General features: G+C 40.1%; 1 protein-coding gene across 1 annotated transcript in view; it reads left to right on the forward strand.

Moving 5' to 3' along the window:
* Positions 1-38: 38 nt before the first annotated feature.
* ADAMTS16 (ADAM metallopeptidase with thrombospondin type 1 motif, 16) overlaps positions 39-17,504 on the forward strand; it is a 185,399-nt gene continuing 167,933 nt past the window's right edge. Inside the window, exons 1-2 of the mRNA XM_011940955.1 lie at positions 39-139; positions 7,558-7,883. Of these exons, the coding sequence (XP_011796345.1) occupies positions 52-139; positions 7,558-7,883 (414 nt within the window). The 5' untranslated portion in view covers positions 39-51. The remainder of the gene's footprint in view (positions 140-7,557; positions 7,884-17,504) is intronic.

The following is a 17,504-nucleotide window of genomic DNA, read 5'->3' on the forward strand; positions in this document are numbered from 1 at the left end:
GCCGTCTCACCGCGGTGTCGCCGCTGTTTTCCGCAGGCACCTGCGTGCGCCATGGGACCCGCAGCGGCAGCGCCTGGGAGCCCCAGTGTCCCGCGTCCTCCTCCACCCGCGGAGCGGCCAGGCTGGATGGAAAAGGGCGGTAAGTCAGTGAGGTGGGGGCTTCTAATCCTTGCCATTTAGCAGCTCGTAATCCCCGTGCCGCTGGTTTATTAGGTGCTGTGAATGTTCTTGACTCTGTGGACCCCCCCTTTTAAGATGCTGTTGTGCGCTTTTTTTTTTTTTTAACTGTATGAGCGAGCACCGATGAGTGGACGTCCACCAATATTTACATTTCATTCCCTGGCAAAACGGTTTGCCAGAGTTATTGGTATAACATTAGGGAAAAGGTGAGGAAGTTCATTTTATTTTATTCTGAAGAGCTTAGAAAGAATCTAAAGCTATCTGTATGCATCGAAGCCATCATAAAGAGCAAATTACTCCCTTTTCCATACCCTCCTACATCCTCGGATCCTCCTTCCTCTCCCCAACCCCTCCTTCTCCTCCTTTATAAATTAAAGTATTTCTCTATCGTTGCTTATTCTCAGTGAAGGAGGTAAAAGAAGTGCTTAGCATCTCAGTACTAAAGTTAATGCTCCAACAATCAGGGCGTACTTCAAACATAATAGTGCCCAAAATGGCTTATCGGCTTATTGTGACACCATCAGCAACGTTCATGTCCTGGGCCACAGTGTGACATGGGGACAAGTCTTATTCTTTTTCAATGCATGCTTTTACTTCTGCCACTTACAAGTGACATTTGCGAATGTGCTGTCTTATGGGAAGGCATCTCCCTGTCTTCATACTGCATCAGGTAAATGAGAAAGCAGGTGTGTCACACTGGTTGCTAGGTGGTTTTTTTAACCTGAACCCATCTAATGACAGTTAATAAACATTATTTTGCATTGTTACCAACAATAAATTGCCATATCAAATATTAACATTAATTGACTTTTATAGGAAGAACTAGGTTTGATTCTCTCAATGTATTCCCAGATCTAGAAAATTAAAGAGTTAATAATTCAGAATTTCTCAGTATAGTTACTTCAATTTGATAAAATAACATAAAGGCAAGAATTTAGTATATGCATTGACTTTTCAAATTCTTCCCTCCCGAATGATTATACAAAGAGTACATAACGTGACCAATATCAGATTGACACTCACCATAAGATCTTTTTGAGAACCACCAGGGGGCGCTAGGTGCAAATGATATAAAATGTTAAAAAACGTTGTCATGGTGAATTTACAAGAGAAAGTTAATTATCTGTCCGTTTACAGACTATCTTCTTTTGGTTGTCCTTGTCCCTTTTAGCGTTTTGCTTACAATACTAAAAGTTAATTCTTACAATTTTAAAAGTTAATTCTAATTCACCTTTTTAAGTAACATTTTTGTAAAAAAAAAAAAAAATTCTAGTTGCCTAAAATCATGAAACTTCTGGAGAGACTCAGGAGATTTCCAAACACTTTAGTTTATGGCATTTATGAAGTTTTATTTAAGATAAAGCACATTATAGACACAGAAGAAAGAAGAAGAAAACCAGGGCTTCCTGCCTAATTGTGCTTTTCCCTTGAAGTGATTCAATCCGCATCAGCATCCTCCTGGGAGTGGTGCATCAGTGGGCTGCTCTGAACACCTGGCACCTCGGTTGTTGTCACATCTCCGTGACAACGACTTACCTGGCTTGGTGAGAACCTGAAGGGAAAGAGTCAAACCCTTCTTAGTGAAGTTCTAGCCCAGTGGATACAGCACACCCTCCTCCCCTACCTTCTATGCACTTTAGCTCCTTAATTATGAAAGGCTAACATGTGAGTCTGGACATCCACAACAAGCTTCTATGCCACCAGAGAAAACATCCTGCTCAACAGTGTTGCCTGTTTCCCTCTGACCTGGAGCAGAAGAGCTAGAAGATCCTTGGTGACTGCTGGGGTCAGCTTACTGTCACCTGTCTAGGTATGCATTAGACAAGTTGGTTCTGAAATAACTAATTGTAGCCATACATTTTGTTTAAAGAGGCACGTGACTCAGACTATTATTGCAAATTGTTCTTGGTGGCTGAAATAATTACAAAATAGCAAAGAGAACAAAGCTAGATGTGTCACACTACCCGACTTCAAACTATGCTACAAGGCTACAGTAACCAAAACAGCATGGTACTGTTACCAAAACAGATATATAGATCAATAGAACAGAGCAGAGACCTCAGAAATAACACCACGCATCTACCACTGCCTGATCTTTGACACATCTTACAAAAACAGGCAATGGGGAAAGGATTTCCTATTTAATAAATGGTGCGGCGAAAACTGGCTAGCCATATGAAGAAAACCGAAACTGGACCCTTTCTTACACCTTATACAGAAACTAACTCAAAATGGATTAAAGATTTAAATGTGAGACCTAAAACCAAAAGCAATTGCAACAAAAGCCACAACTGACAAATAAGATCTAATTAAACTAAAGAGCTTCTGCACAGCAAAAGAAACTGTCATCAGATTGAACAGGCAACCTACAGAACGAGAGAAAATGTTTGTAATCTATCCATCTGACAATGGGCTAATATCCAGAATCTACAAGAAACTTAAACAAATTTAGAAGAAAAACACAAACAACCCCATCAACAAATGGGTGAAATATATAAACAGATAATTTTCAAAGAAGACATTTATGCAGCCAACAAACATAAGAAAAAAAGCTCATCATCACGGGTCATTAGAGAATTGCAAATCAAAATAACAATGAGATACCATCTCACACCATTTACAATGGCCATCTTTAAAAAGTCAGGAAACAACAGAAGCTGGAGAGGATGTGGAGAAATAGGAACACTTTTACACAGTTGGTGGGAGTGTAAATTAATTCAACCATTGTGGAAGACAGTGTGGTGATTCCTCAAGGAACTAGAATGAGAATTACCATTTGACCCAGCAATCCCATTCCTGGGTATATACCCAGAGAATTATAAATCATTCTACTGTAAAGACACATTCACACATATGTTTACTGCAGCACTGTTCACAATAGCAAAGACTTGGAACCAACCCAAATACCCATCAATGATAGACTGAACAAAGAAAATGTGGCACATATACACCATGGAATTCCATGCAGCCATAAAAAACGAATGAGTTCATGTCCTTTGCAGGGACATGGATGAAGCTTGAAACCATCATTCTCAGCAAACTAACACAGGAACAAAAAACCAAACACCACATGTTCTCACTAAGTGGGAGTTGAACACTGAGAACATGTGGTCACAGGGAAAGGAACATCACCCACTGGGGCCTGTTGGGGGGTGAGGGGCAAGGGGAGGGATAGCATTAGGAGAAATACCTAACGTAGATGACGGGTTGATGGGTGCACAAACCACCATGGTACGTGTATACCTATGTAACAAACCTGCACGTTCTGCACATGTATCCCAGAACTTAAAGTATAATAAAAAAAATCAGTGGTCACATGCTCATTAGTGAACATAATAACAGTGCAGAGAATATAAAATAGAATTGTGCTAGTTTCTCTCCCTCTACCTTTATTATTTACCTTCTGCATTTTGTCCAGATAATCTACAAGAATTTACTTATCACCCTGTGTTCCTTACAGGCTACATTGCTTTTTTCTTTTAAAAGGTCACTTTGGCTTCAGAGCTTACAATGTACTTTGAAAGCTCATTATATTATGAACTTTGCCTCATGTGGTGAAATAATCTTTTAGATTTCATTCTTTTAGAGTATTTTTTTACGAGTTTTAAGGTATTCCTTTCTATGACTTTACTGTAATGTAGTTACCAATTATCTGTTGTTTATTCTTGTTTAAAATTTTGCCTCATTACAAATAATGCTTCCATGAAAATATTTACACAAACCTTTTAAAATTCATCTGGGATTATTTCCTCAGGGTGATTTCCTAGGTCGAAGGCTTTTGCAACTCATTGCCAAAGCAGACTTTAGGAAGGTAGTGTCGTTTTTCTTTCCTGACATCAGCAGTGTTTGAAAGAGGTGGCTGGTGGTGGACTGATTTTTTGTTAATGCGATTGATTTCTATTTAGAAGGCTATACATCTCCTGCCACCTGCCCCACCCTTCTCTCTGTTTTCCGGATTCTCCTTCCCTGCTATCCTCTTAGGGTGTTCGTGAACATTCCTTTGCTCTTGGACAGTTACAGGCTCAGTCTTTGAGTCTGGAGCAAGTTGCAGTCAGGTGCCATCTAAGCAGCCGACTGTGGAAAGAGCAGGAAGGGTGGAGCCTATGGGAGATGCTCCTGTCGGGTGGGCGGGGTGTGGAGCTCTGGCCGTCTCCCACAGCCTTTTGGAATTGAGCTCTCCCAAGACAATCGGGACCTCACGGGAGCCTTGCAGGACTTCTTGGAGTTCAGTTTGCCTGAATGTTGAGGTTATGAACCTACCACTTGTATATATGAGCTTTTAGATAGGACAAACTTTTCTTCTTGCAAGATTATTGTGTTTGAAGTCTTTCAAATGTCTTTCCCATTTATGGAAAAAATACTGTATTAATAAAGACACCAATCCCTGTGAAAATAATTAAAATACATAAATTTACAGTGAAATTAATTATATTAAAAACATTGCAATGCTCAAAGCTCATCATTTCATAATTATTTCACTATATTTGATAATAATCTAGGCTCTTGAGACCACTGGCCTCTTTTGCATCTGTATGGCAGAAATCCTACGCAGTGGGGGCTGCTGCGTATCTCTGCACACTGCATATTCAGTGATGGCACAGCAGTCATTGAAATCAGCCATGGGGGGAAGATTTACACCAGGGAAATTGGCAAATGCCAAAATCCAGGTCATTCTTCTCCAGACAGCGGGTTGTTGAATGTTTATTGGCACAGCATTGTGTTTATGTAAAAGTGGCTTATCAGTACTTATTTTGCATGATAAATATTATATGAGCCCCCAGTAAAGGACAAGTATTGTCTCTCTCCAAAATAAAGGTCATAAGAATACGGCTTATTTCATCTGAGAATAATTTGATTTTTTAAAGAGTAATCATCTTTTTATACACAATAAAATGTGCTGACCTGCCACTGTCTGGAACAAGCCATCCTGCTCTCTGTCATCCTTCCCCTGCTTCAGCTACAGTGTTGGGAGCTGGTGGGAGGTGAGGAGCATGCCCCTGAGTGGCTGGGAGGGCAGGATGACAGCTGTTAACATCACTGCATCACCCTGGCCTTTCCCCTCTGTCCAGAGACCCAGGCATAAGAGAGGCAGAAGTCTCACTGCAGGGAGAGTGGCTTGGGGAAATGCAAAGCAAACAGGTGTGCACGTTTCACTTTTGTGTTTGTGAGTGGCTCAAATCCAGACTGCAGTCTACATACCTGTGCCAGACATGCCACTTCCTTCTGTGCTCTCCCTTTTCTATCATTGGATACAATTTCACCAGATTTTTTGACTTTCTCATTTTCCTAATTAAATTTTAAATAATTCCAGTGTATTTTACCTATGAGACCACAAGTTACTGACTTTGCTATAAATCCCAATGGTTAGTTGTCAAGTTGTCTGCCAGAACATGCTGTGCCCCTCAGCCAGCTACCTTCAGAGTACCTGTCCATAGCTGTGTGCAGACTTGCCATCCATCCTGGCCTCCTTCACTTCTCTCAAGCCCAAACACCTGCCTTTCAGACTTCCCACTAGCTGCTACCTCTATCTGTTTCTCTGTAACCACCCAATTTCCTGCCAGGATGGGACAGAATTGGGTGGACAAGTATCTGTATTGAAAGAGTTTTAGTTGTAAGGAAAACTTTCTTTTTCCAGAAAAATATGATTAACCAAGTACTGTTCACTTCTAACCAAATGCCCCTTGTGCAGGATGCTATTTTATATTATCCTATTATTCCAAAAAACCTGTCCAACTCAGGCGAAAGCATAGAAGGGCCCTGATTATGAAGCACCTGACAGAAGAGTCTCGTAACAGCACATGTTGGTGATAAAGGGGAAGAAACGGAACATTAGAACCAGGGTCTTAAACTAGTAAGAGGAAGCTGCACTTTTGAGTCTTTGAGGACTGACCTCCTCATCGTTGCGCTAGAGACAGATCTGCTCTGGTGCCTGACTCTGACCCTTTTCAAAGACATCTCAGCATAAGTTTGGAGAAAGGGTTGGCATCATGCTGAGCTGTTATTTTCTCGTGATTAGAAAAATGCAGGCCAGGGCGCACGCCCTCTCCTAACATGTGGAGGCCCAGTGCTCGCCTACAGTTGGAGGCACACATACCAATGCGTAAGTATTTAATAGGTGTAAAACAAGCTAACAAATCATTAACAAAAAAGTACTTTAATAAAGTTACCTTCACATAACCTAAAAGCCCAGGTCTAAGTTGAGAAGGTGGCACGCGGCAACATCTGGCTGGGGCAGGCATTACTCCTTCTCCTCCCATCCAAGTTCTGGCCTGTCCAGGACAGAAACAACCTCCTCCTGAACTGTGGCGAGCAGAGATGATATTGTTATGGTGGTAATGAGAGAACAAATCCTACTTGTAACCATGAAAACTCAATGACCATTTTCGAGAAGGAGAGAAACCTCCTTGGAGAAGACAACTACGATATTTACAGAAAAGCAGCCCAGGACCACTGCCCAGGATGCTGATGGAGCTTCAGGGTGTCCCTCTGTTTTCTGCTGAGAAGGTGGTGACCCAGTGAACACCGAATGCATTCCTGGAAAGATCGCCTCTGACTACAGCCCTGCAGACCTACATGGGTCCCCTGAAATTTGATAGTTCCTTGGGGTTTTCTTTACTTTTTTTAAAGAAATAATTTCCTTGAATATGATTGAGACCAGCATACGCTACCTTTCAGTGGGAAGATGAAAGTGGTGCATGTCTTCAGAAGGGCTCGACGTGAAACCTGATCAAGTCCCAAGAACCCAGGCCAATGGGAGGGTCACCAACGGTTTTTATCAGGAACAAATGCACATGTGACCATTTCCAAATGTCAGCATTTGGCAGACCTGGACCGTGTGTGCATCCTGCCTTTTCTCTTCTATGTTCCATGATATCATGAATAAACATCATAGAAAATTAGCAGAAAAGTGTGCCTATCATATTTTTATTTTTAACTGCTTTTTGAAAAATTCTGGGTGTTTTCAAGGTAAAATTTCTTATCAGCTCAGTGAGAAATAGAAATAATGTGACTGAAGGAATGTTTGAAAACTATAAAATGATTATATTTGATAGTTATTAGTACAAGTTATGAAATGCAATCCTAAAAGTTTGGTTTTGGTTTTATTTGATCAATAATTTATTTTCCGTTTTAAGTGTCGTAGGATTTCCTGGCTTGGGAATAGCACATTATGGGGCCTTTAGTTACCATTTTTTTATTGAAACTGTGATGTTCCGTATCCCACACTTTGAATTCAGTATGGGTAGGTGTTGCATTTTTCTTCGTCATTTTTGACTGGGTGGAAAGATCATGTGGTAAAATAATATTATATCTTAAGACTTCCTGATTCTTCTCGGAATCCTGAAATGACTCAGCCTCTCCTCACTCTTTTGATTTCAGAATATGACCTGGTCTCTGCCTACGAGGTTGACCACAGGGGCGATTATGTGTCCCACGAAATCATGCACCATCAGCGGCGGCGAAGAGCAGTGACCATGTCAGGGGTTGAGTCTCTTCACCTTCGGCTGAAAGGCTCCAGGCATGACTTCCACATGGATTTGAGGACTTCCAGCAGTCTGGTGGCTCCCGGCTTTATTGTGCAGACGTTGGGAAAAACAGGCACTAAGTCTGTGCAGACTTTACCGCCAGAAGACTTCTGTTTCTATCAAGGCTCTTTGCGATCCCACAGAAACTCCTCAGTGGCCCTTTCAACCTGCCAAGGCTTGGTGAGTACAGCGCAAGTCCCAGGTAGGGAGGCGGGGTTAGTGATGGTGGAAAGGAGAGTGTAACCAGGACTTTCCCGCGAGTTCACATAGATGTTCTTCTTGTACTGCAGCGCAGATTAAGCAGGAGGAATATTGTCGAGTAAAACTTTCCAAAAAACATTGTGTGCCTCCTCTGGCCTATTTGGAAACAGTGCGCACACCCACCCTGCTGCTGCTGTTCTAGAATTATTGTGGAAGAGCACAATATAGTGGAAGAGCTTCAGCTTGAAAATTGTGTATAAGAACCTCTGGCCAAATCTGAATTCTTTAGCTTCTTAGGGGATGTTTTTACTCCAACTTACAGCTTCTAACTGACAGAAACTGGAGAAATATCTTCATTTGGAATAGAACAACAGTATTCAGGAGATTGGCCATGAGGATTATTTGATCAGATATTTGAAAGACTTTGAATACTGTACATCTATCATTCTGATGATGATAGTCTGCTTACACATTAGGGCATTCATCCATGGCAGGGCGTTGCTGGTCTTCCTGGACTGATGAATCCAGGGTGCATTCCCCATGTCCTGCATATCATGTTTGGAATGGCACATCACTTCGATGCTTCTGGTGCTGCGATTTACAGGGACCCTAGAGAGGAGGGCATCTGGCTGAGCTAAGCATCTACCTGCATCCCTCAGGCCTACCCAAGTCAAAATCTCAATGGCTTGCTTTTTACTTTTCTTAAAATATTTTCATATATTTAGGGAGAAAAATCTTAGGAGATTCTTAAATTCTTGGCAACAAATGAATTGCTCAGGTGCAGAGGAGTGAAGTGTGACTTAGACAGCAGAGTGAAAATGTGTGGTCAACAGTTCAAGGTCTTGAGGATGTTAAAGGTTTGGCTAACAGGTCTGGGACATTTATTGCTTTTCTAGAAAAAGCTTTCAGTGTGCTTAAATTTCCTTCCCTCTTTGAGGAGAGGGAATTCAGACCCCACATCTCATAAAGATTTTGTGTGTGTGAATTTTGGATGCTGAATTCATAACCAATTCCTTAAAATACTAAATATATGTAAATGCTAAATCCTGTAAAAAATTTTTTTAAATGTTCACATTCTACTTTTTAGGGAAATTTGATATGAGTTGATCTCATTGCTATTTCACTCATAAGAAGCTTTTGGGTTGAGTTGCTATGGATAGGGTGGTGGTTATTTGGCGCTCTTGTTAAGCATGAAGACAATGGGGCTGATTTCTTTCACACTCTCCCAAGAAAAATAAGTCTTCCTTAACAGACTAGAACTCTTCATGAAATGCACAAAATGAAGATACATCTTCCTTGGTTTTCTTTCACAAGGGCTTAAGCCAGAAATGGAAGCCATCTGTGTGGCAACAAGGTGTGCTGTGCCCTTTACCCTTGGGTAATTTTGGATTTGGTTGTGGAAATTGGTAAGGTACTGCTTGCTAACCCAGCAGGGATGCAAGCTTCCTGAGGCCCCTGGATCTCCCTGAGCCAGAGTGGCTGAGCTGTGCCCTGGAGTCTGTTCCCTGAATCGAGGTGCTTTGCAATAGCTTGAGATTTCTGGCGCTTTTTGAGCTTGATCAGAGTTAACAGGAAAAGTTAACAGTAAAGTAAGTGTATAATTATAATGAAAGATAAAGAAATTATAAATAACAGAAAAAACGCTTCTCTGGATAATAAACAGTGGTATCTGATACTGTAGCTGCTGGAAGAGAAATTTATATGTCTTCTCCATTAATCTTCCAAATACTTGTAGTCCAGCTTTACTGATACTTTGTCCATAGATGGTCACTACAAATGTGACCTCAACCAGACTTAAGAGTGTGAGGTTGAGGATTTTCGTCATAAGACAGGACAAATCAAAGGCATTGGAAAGAGCCCTGTTTTTATTTAGGTATCTTTGCAGAGTCCAGAGGCCATCACTTTGAAAAGATCTAGCAGGAAATGCTCTATATTCCGTTCTATCTATTTAATTTGTAGGATAAGAACATTACTTTCGGGTTTAAAAATATATTGCTTAATTCTCACATAATATCTTGTGTCTTTTAATTAGAGAAAATGGTTTACAGTTGTAAGACAATGCAATTTCCAAACTGATATATAATTTTTCACCCTGATTCTCAGACTCTACATTTGGAAGGATTTTGCTGTTGTCCACTAATGATTGGTTTGAGGAATAGCATGAAAGTGAATCATTGAGGTGTTATCCTATCTATAGTAAATAAATATTCACAAAGAAGAAAGGAAAAACTAAATAAACATAGTAATTAAATCTCATGTTCACAATGACAATTTGAGTACAGAATGACCTTGAGAATTGCATATGGCTGCAGCCCAGCAGACCTGGGCCTCAGGAGTTTATTGTCTAATGAGAGAAGCAGGACACAGGCAAGTCCCCTACAGGGGAAGGAAACAGGGACAGACATGGGAGCCAGAAGAACCCAGAGGAGGATGCCTCTGCGTGCCTTCCTGGTAGGTGGAGAGTGTCAGGATAGGATTTCGGAAACTATCCAGAAACCAAGTCCGTAGTAAAGTTAGAACATGATGCCCATAAATGAAGGAGTAACAAGCAGTCCTGGAGAAGACTGCTGGCATCTGCCAAGCTCACATCCTGTTAACACCACCTATAAATGTTAAGACCTTAATATTTGCATATTAAACCCAAGTATAATATATTCAATGAGATCTGTAAACCCTAAAATTATTTCTAGAGTTTACCCTGGTATTGCCACCAAGTATCTTGACTTAAAATATTTCTTATTTAGTTAAATAAGGGTAATATTTGGAAAAAGGATCCTTGTTATATTTATGTCTCTACCAAATTGTTCTTACAGATCTGTTTGTGGTCACCAACCACAAGCACATAAATGTGTGTCACTCAATAGGTACTTTCTAGTACTTGGTTAAATAATGGATAGACTTAGAGGGCTGGTTATAAGAGACAGTGATGACCATGGCAATAGCACAAAGAATAATAATGACTTATTGAATGTTATACTTTGCTAATAGCTTTACAATGGTTATCTCACTTAGCTTGAAGATAAGTCGAAGAAATAGGTACTATTTTAAAAACAGCTTTATTGAGATGTAACTCACTCCTTAAAGAGGAGCTAATTAGCTCTATTCGTTTAATAGAGTTTCACCCTTTAAACTGTATAATTCAGTAGTTTTTAGCATATTCACAGAAATATGCAAATATCACTAGAGTCTAATTGGAGACATTTGCATCACCTCAAAAATAAACCTCTTATGGTCAGTTCTCCTTCCCCTAATCTCCCCATTCCCATCCTAGGCAGTATAGGTTTGCTAACCTGGCCGTTGATTATAAATAGAAGCATACACTATGTGACCTTTGTGACTGACTCTTTTCACTTAGCGTAATGTGTTCAAGATTCATCCATGTTGCAGCACATATCAGTACTTTATCCTTTTTTGTTGCTAAAGTATACCACATATTTTATTTATTTATTTATTTATCAGTTGATGGACATTATTGTTTTACTTTTTTTGGCTACTGTGAATAATGCTGCTGTGAACATTTGTGTACAGGATTTTGTATGAATATGTGTTTTCATTTCTCTTGGGTAAATACCTAGGACTGTAATTTCTGGGACGTATGGAAACTCTACACTTAACATTTTGAGGAATTTTCAAACTGTTTTTCACATTAGTTGAACCATTTTATATTACCCCAGGAATGTCTGAAGGTTCCTATTTCTCCACATTCTTGCCAAACCTTGTTATTGTTCTCTGTTTTTAAATAGCCATCCCAGGGAGTATGAAGGAGTATCCATTGTGGTTCTGATTTACTGGGTAGAGATTATTGGCTTTGGAAGAGGGTTCACTGTGCAGAGGTTAGCAACTTGTCTGAGTTTGGTGAGACAGCAACCCCCGCACACAAGTTACATGAAGTGGGTTTATTACTTAGAGATAGGTAGGGCAACAAGAGACAGCAGAAGTCTAGGAATAATCACAGGCTGGTACACAAGGCTCAATACAGCTGTCTGGGTGGATGAAGTCTTGTCTGTGCATGCAACATGGCTGGGGCACCCAGGAAAGCAGCCCACCCTGGATTTTATACCTGGGCACATGAGGCGCTGGACAAGTTCTGCAGTTCAATCATCACAACAAGTTCTACATTTCAGTCATCACATCATACTACAAGGCAGGGACTGCAACAGAGTCCAGGTTGTTTCTGCCCTTTCCTCCTATCTCATGATGTTGCATTTCCAGCACATTTTGCAGTCATTATTGAGAATGGCGAGGAAGAAAATGGGGAGGACTCAGCTGGTCATAGTCATCTGTAGAACTGTTCTGCATTAGTTGATGGTTTTTTGTTGTTTTACTTTCAGCACTTTCAATATGTCATCCTACTGCTTTCAGACTTTCATTGTTTCTGGTGAAAAGTCAACTGTTTATTTCACTGTGGTTTATTATATATATTGCATTACACATATGTTAGCATGTATACTTTGGTATCCATTATGCATATATTGATATGTTTAATGATGTCCCACATTTCCCTGAGGCTCCATTCATTTTTCCTTCATTCATTTTTTTCTGTATTCCTTGTTTATCTTCAAATTCATTGATTTTATCCTGGCAGTTCAAATATAATATTAAGCCCCATCATGAATTCTACATTTTGTGTATTGTAGAACTTTTCAATTTCAAAATTTTTTATTTATTTTAAAAATGTATCTTCATTCAAATTCTCTGTATGACATTGCCATCATGGCTTCCTTTATTTCTTTTTTCATTTTTATTTATTTTATTTTATTTTTTTGAGATGGAGTCTCGCCCTATTGCCCAGGCTGGAGTGCAATGGCACGATCTCAGCTCACTGAAACCTCCACCTCTTGGGTTCAGGTGATTCTCCTGCCTCAGCCTCCTGAGTAGCTGGGATTACAGGTGTGCGCCACCATGCCCAGCTAATTTTTTGTATCTTTAGTAGAAACGGGGTTTGACCACGTTGGCTAGGCTGGTCTTGAACTCCTGACCTTGTGATCCACCCGCCTCAGCCTCCCAAAGTGCTGGAACCACAGGTGTGAGCCACTGTGCCTGGCCCATTTTTATTTTTAATGTATTTTTATCATATATATTTAAGGTGAAAACATGATGTTTATACACACACACATACACACACCACACACAATGAGATCATTACTAGAGCCAAGCAAATGTATCTATTATTTTCCATAGTTCCCTTTGTGGGTGTGTGTGTGTGTGTGTTAGTTAAGAGCACATAAAATCTACTCTTTGATCAAATTTTCAGTATACAATACAGTATTATTAAGTATAATCCTCATGCTGTATGTTAGGTCTTTAGACTTATTCATCCTATGTAACTGTAAGTTTGTATTCTTTGACCTACTTCTCCCCAATTTTTCCTCCTTTCTGCCACTGGGAAGGAGTGTTCTAATCAATACTCTACTCATTATTTCTATGTATTCAACTTCTTTTTTAGATTCCACGTATAAGTGAGACCATACAGTATGTGTCTTTCTGTCTCTGGCTTCTTCACTTAGCACATTGTCTTCCAGGGTCATCCTTGCTGTCATAAATGGTTCTTGTTAATTACTCACAACCAAAATCTTTATTATGTTTGAAAATGCCCTTAGGCATGAAGTTCCTACTTTCTGTTCCAAATAATTTCAGAACCTGGAGGCAAGCTCCTTGTTCATGCAGCCTGTCTCTTCCCCTGGGCAAAACCTCCAAGACACTGAATTGCAAATGGGAGTGGTAGAGTGGCTTGCTTCTCCCACTGTGACACCCATACTCTATGAGTAGAGCTGTTGGGATGGTAACCCCTTGTCTTCCCTGGTTTTGCTTCCTGTCTTGAAACTTTAACCTGCAATTGAGATGCAGTGGAGGTGTTCAGGGTTTCATTGCTGTTGGCCTGACAGGCCTGGAGAGCAGTGCCCATTCTATGTGTAGGGGCTGCTTGGCAGAAGAGAATCAACTTCTCATGAGTAGAGCTTCTGCAATAGGGAACTGAAGGAATTTCAGATGCAAGTGGCTTTCCTCCCCTGTGCTGCAAATGGAGTCCCAGAATAGACATTGTTGGGGGTAAGGAAATAGGGATTCTTTATCTTCTTGGCTACATATGCCTGGAGAAGAACTTCTGTCGCATTGAGCTGGGGCCAAGCTAAAGACTTGAGCAGACCATGGCTCAAATGCTACCAAATTTCACTGTTCTGTTCAAGGTTTGTTGAAATGTTTTTCAATAATTGTTTCTCCATATTTTATGCCCTTAAGATAATTTCCAAGGACTTTAAATGGTTGATGCATATGTGTGCATGCATGTGTGTAATTTTCAGCAAGTAGTTCTTTCACTGGGGTGAAATCCCACCATGCTCCTCAAATTGCCGTTCTGGAAGTATGTCGTCAATAGACACTATTATTAACATATTTTACAGATTATAATACAAGACCACTTTATTATCCCCACGTTACAGATGATCCCAAAGCTAATTCTTCAAAACATGGGAATCCAGAACTAGCACTTGAAACCACAGCACTATTTCACTTCCCTTAATCGTGAAGCTGTTGCTGCCTGACAGGGGCCTGTGAGCTCATGCACATGAATTTGTATTGTATCACCTGGACTTTCTCTAAGGGGTAATGACTTTCTCATTGGTTTCCACTTCAGCGCCATCTTCCTCAGCATCTAATGCTGTTTAAGCTTAGTGACCACATTTGCAGTGCGTAATGTTAAATTTGCAGTGTATAAGTATTAAAGCACATATGTGTACTTTATTCCATAATTATTTATTTACAGTTTTTTTAATACCAGACTATGAACTCTTCAAGGGTCCTTTATTATTCATCTTTGTATCCCAAAGTTCTTGTTAAACATTAACCTAAATTCATTTTTTTCTTGTAATGAGTGATTGTATTTCCAATTTACAAACAGAAATTCTTTATCTTCTCAACCTCCATTTTTGGGTATTAATAAAAGTAAAATTAGTTTTATAATCCACTTCATCTGATTTCTTGCTATGACTAATGTCAAACACTATAAATTTTCTTTTGAAGTGTATACTTTATTAACAAATGGTTCGATCGCTAGGGTTTTAAACAAAACTATTTTTAGAAACTCCATTAGTCAATATTTTTAAGTGAGGTTTGTTTAAAAATGTTTTCTGTTGCATATGATGGGAACAGATTTTTCTTAGGATTTTCTGAAAGCTCTGTACTTGGATTAGAAAAAATTAATATAATCTGTCGACTGCCATTGGCATAAAATCTGCATGAAATTTAATTCCTCTTGCATAAAACATGATGTTTGTCAAGGCATTAATGCATAGGATAGGTATCATTTTTCCTAAAGTCCAATTATTGTTTTCAAAAATGTTGGAAAACTTGTAAATCTTGTAATTCTCAGTTCTGTCTATATTCTCATTTGATTTGAAACTTACTCAGGGCCCTGGTTTGAATTGTACTGGGTTTCATTTCTACCCACAAACTCCAGGGATTCCCTGGAAGTGCTAGTCACTGAGAGATTTTTCTAAAACACTCAATAAATCTTAGGCAACTGTCTGAAATGCTGCCAGATTTTTAACTGACTTTAACAAATGTTCTTGAGCCAGGGTAATAAAATAGGAATAGAAAGGAAGAACCCACATGGGGAATGATCAGAAGAGATACTATAAGTTTTGAAAGAAAGGTGTCACTATCTGAGAAGACTGCTGATGGCATAAGCAGATAAAAATGTCAGTCTTGGGAGGCACGTGAGACAGATGTAGTAAATGCTAGGTTTTTGGATAAAGAATGGCCAAAGCCGGTGGTGACTAGGAAATTTAAGGTGGTTGTGAAGAACTAATCGAAAATGTAGATAATTTCTTCTTACTTTTCTGCTAATTATGTAAGAACAAATACAGTAGTGCAATTTTGAAATTAACAGAAATGAATATATTTCATTAGATCAAATAATATTTTATAAGGTAATCTTTCATCTTTGAAGTGATGACAGATTTTTCTATTAATTTACTGTTAGTTGTAAACAAAAATTAGATGACTAGAGAATTTTAGCTATAAAATCTATGGTTTTGTTCCACTTCTCTCATTTTTGAAGTGATGAAACTGAGATCCAAGCGGACTGGAGTCAGTTGGTCAATATTACAAAGTCATGTGGAGTCAGACACGTCTATGGTGTGTCTTCAGATTCTCTGTCCAGCAATGTTTTCACCAAGAATCACTTGATGATATTACTTCTTCATCATGAAATAGGGATCAGGTGGCAGAGCAGAAATGGGATTTGTAGAGTCCCAGCCTCAGCCTCACAAAGCAGAGTTTAAAAGGAGAGTTTGCAATTAAGAGATGACTTCTTAGTAATGCTCAGACCTGAAACTTGATTCCCTGGGTGTAACAGAAGATGAACCCTGTGGCCACTCGGGGATGATACAGGCCTGGGACTGTCTACATGACAGGATGTCTGAAATCTACTTTTAAAGAGAGTGCTTGCTCAAGCAAAAGTCCAGTACAAAGAGAGTAAAAAAGTCCAGATGAAACCAAGCTCTTGAAGGCAGGATCTTGCTTTGCCTGAGGTTTAACGAGAGCAGTCTGATTGTATCTGCTTAACATGCTTGTGACCTTTATTTCCTCCTTAAATGTTACCTTTTAAGAAAGAAGTCTACTGGTGCTATAGAGGAAGCCTACTGGGACAGACAGGAAGTGCACAAGGAACAGATAGGAAGTCTGTTAAGGACTTCCTTGGCCCACCCATCTAAACTCATCCAGTCCCTGTTTCATTCCTATCCCTGTTTCTCACTTCCTACTCCTACTTTATTTTTCTGTTTGGCATTTATCATTAACTGTATCAATCACAGTCCAGTCAGGAGACAGAAACCACACAAATTATTTGAAGAGAGAGAATTAATACAATGTATTAAGTAGGCACTTGAGAACTGAAAAATTAAACAGAGAATATCAAAGCACCCTAGACAACAACTACAAGAAGCATATACTGCCCCTGGGGCTGCGGAAACTAAGCGGAGAGTTTAGGATTTTCAAAATTCAGAAATTTGGAGCTGGGCCTCAAATCCCTTAGTAGTAGGAGCTGGCTGGTGCTAGGACTCTGAGGGAAAACACTGTAGCTTGTTCTTTAAGTAAGCTACAAACCGGAATCAGCAGCTGCAACTAGAATGATCTGCCACTGCAGAGGTGAAGTCAGAATGACAGGAACAGGAGGCAGGAAGCCTACCAGAGACAGAGAGGAAGCCCACTGGTGACAAAGAGGAAGTCCACCCCTGGGACAAAGAGGAAGTGAGGGAACAGACAGAACGTCCACAGAAGCTGACAAAAGTCTATGGGGGACAGGCAGAAAGTGAGGGAGCCAAAAGAAAGTCCACAGGGGTTAGACAGGAAACCCACTGGGACGGATAGGAGGCCCACAGGGAACAGACAGAAAGTGAGGAGGCAGATAGGAAGTCTACTGGGGCTTGACAGGAAGCCCACTGGGACAGACAGGAAGTCCACAAGGAACAGACAGGAAGTGAGGGGTAGACTGTCCGCAGGGGCTAGGCAGGAAAGAGCCAGTTCTTCCACCTTCCTTAGACTGTCCCCACTGTGTGAGCTATTGGTGGATGTGAATAGGGAGCAGGTGGCAAAACAGAAATG

Source organism: Colobus angolensis, unplaced genomic scaffold, assembly GCF_000951035.1.
Source record: "Colobus angolensis palliatus isolate OR3802 unplaced genomic scaffold, Cang.pa_1.0 Scaffold196, whole genome shotgun sequence".
In the NCBI taxonomy this organism is placed as follows: Eukaryota; Metazoa; Chordata; class Mammalia; order Primates; family Cercopithecidae; genus Colobus; species Colobus angolensis.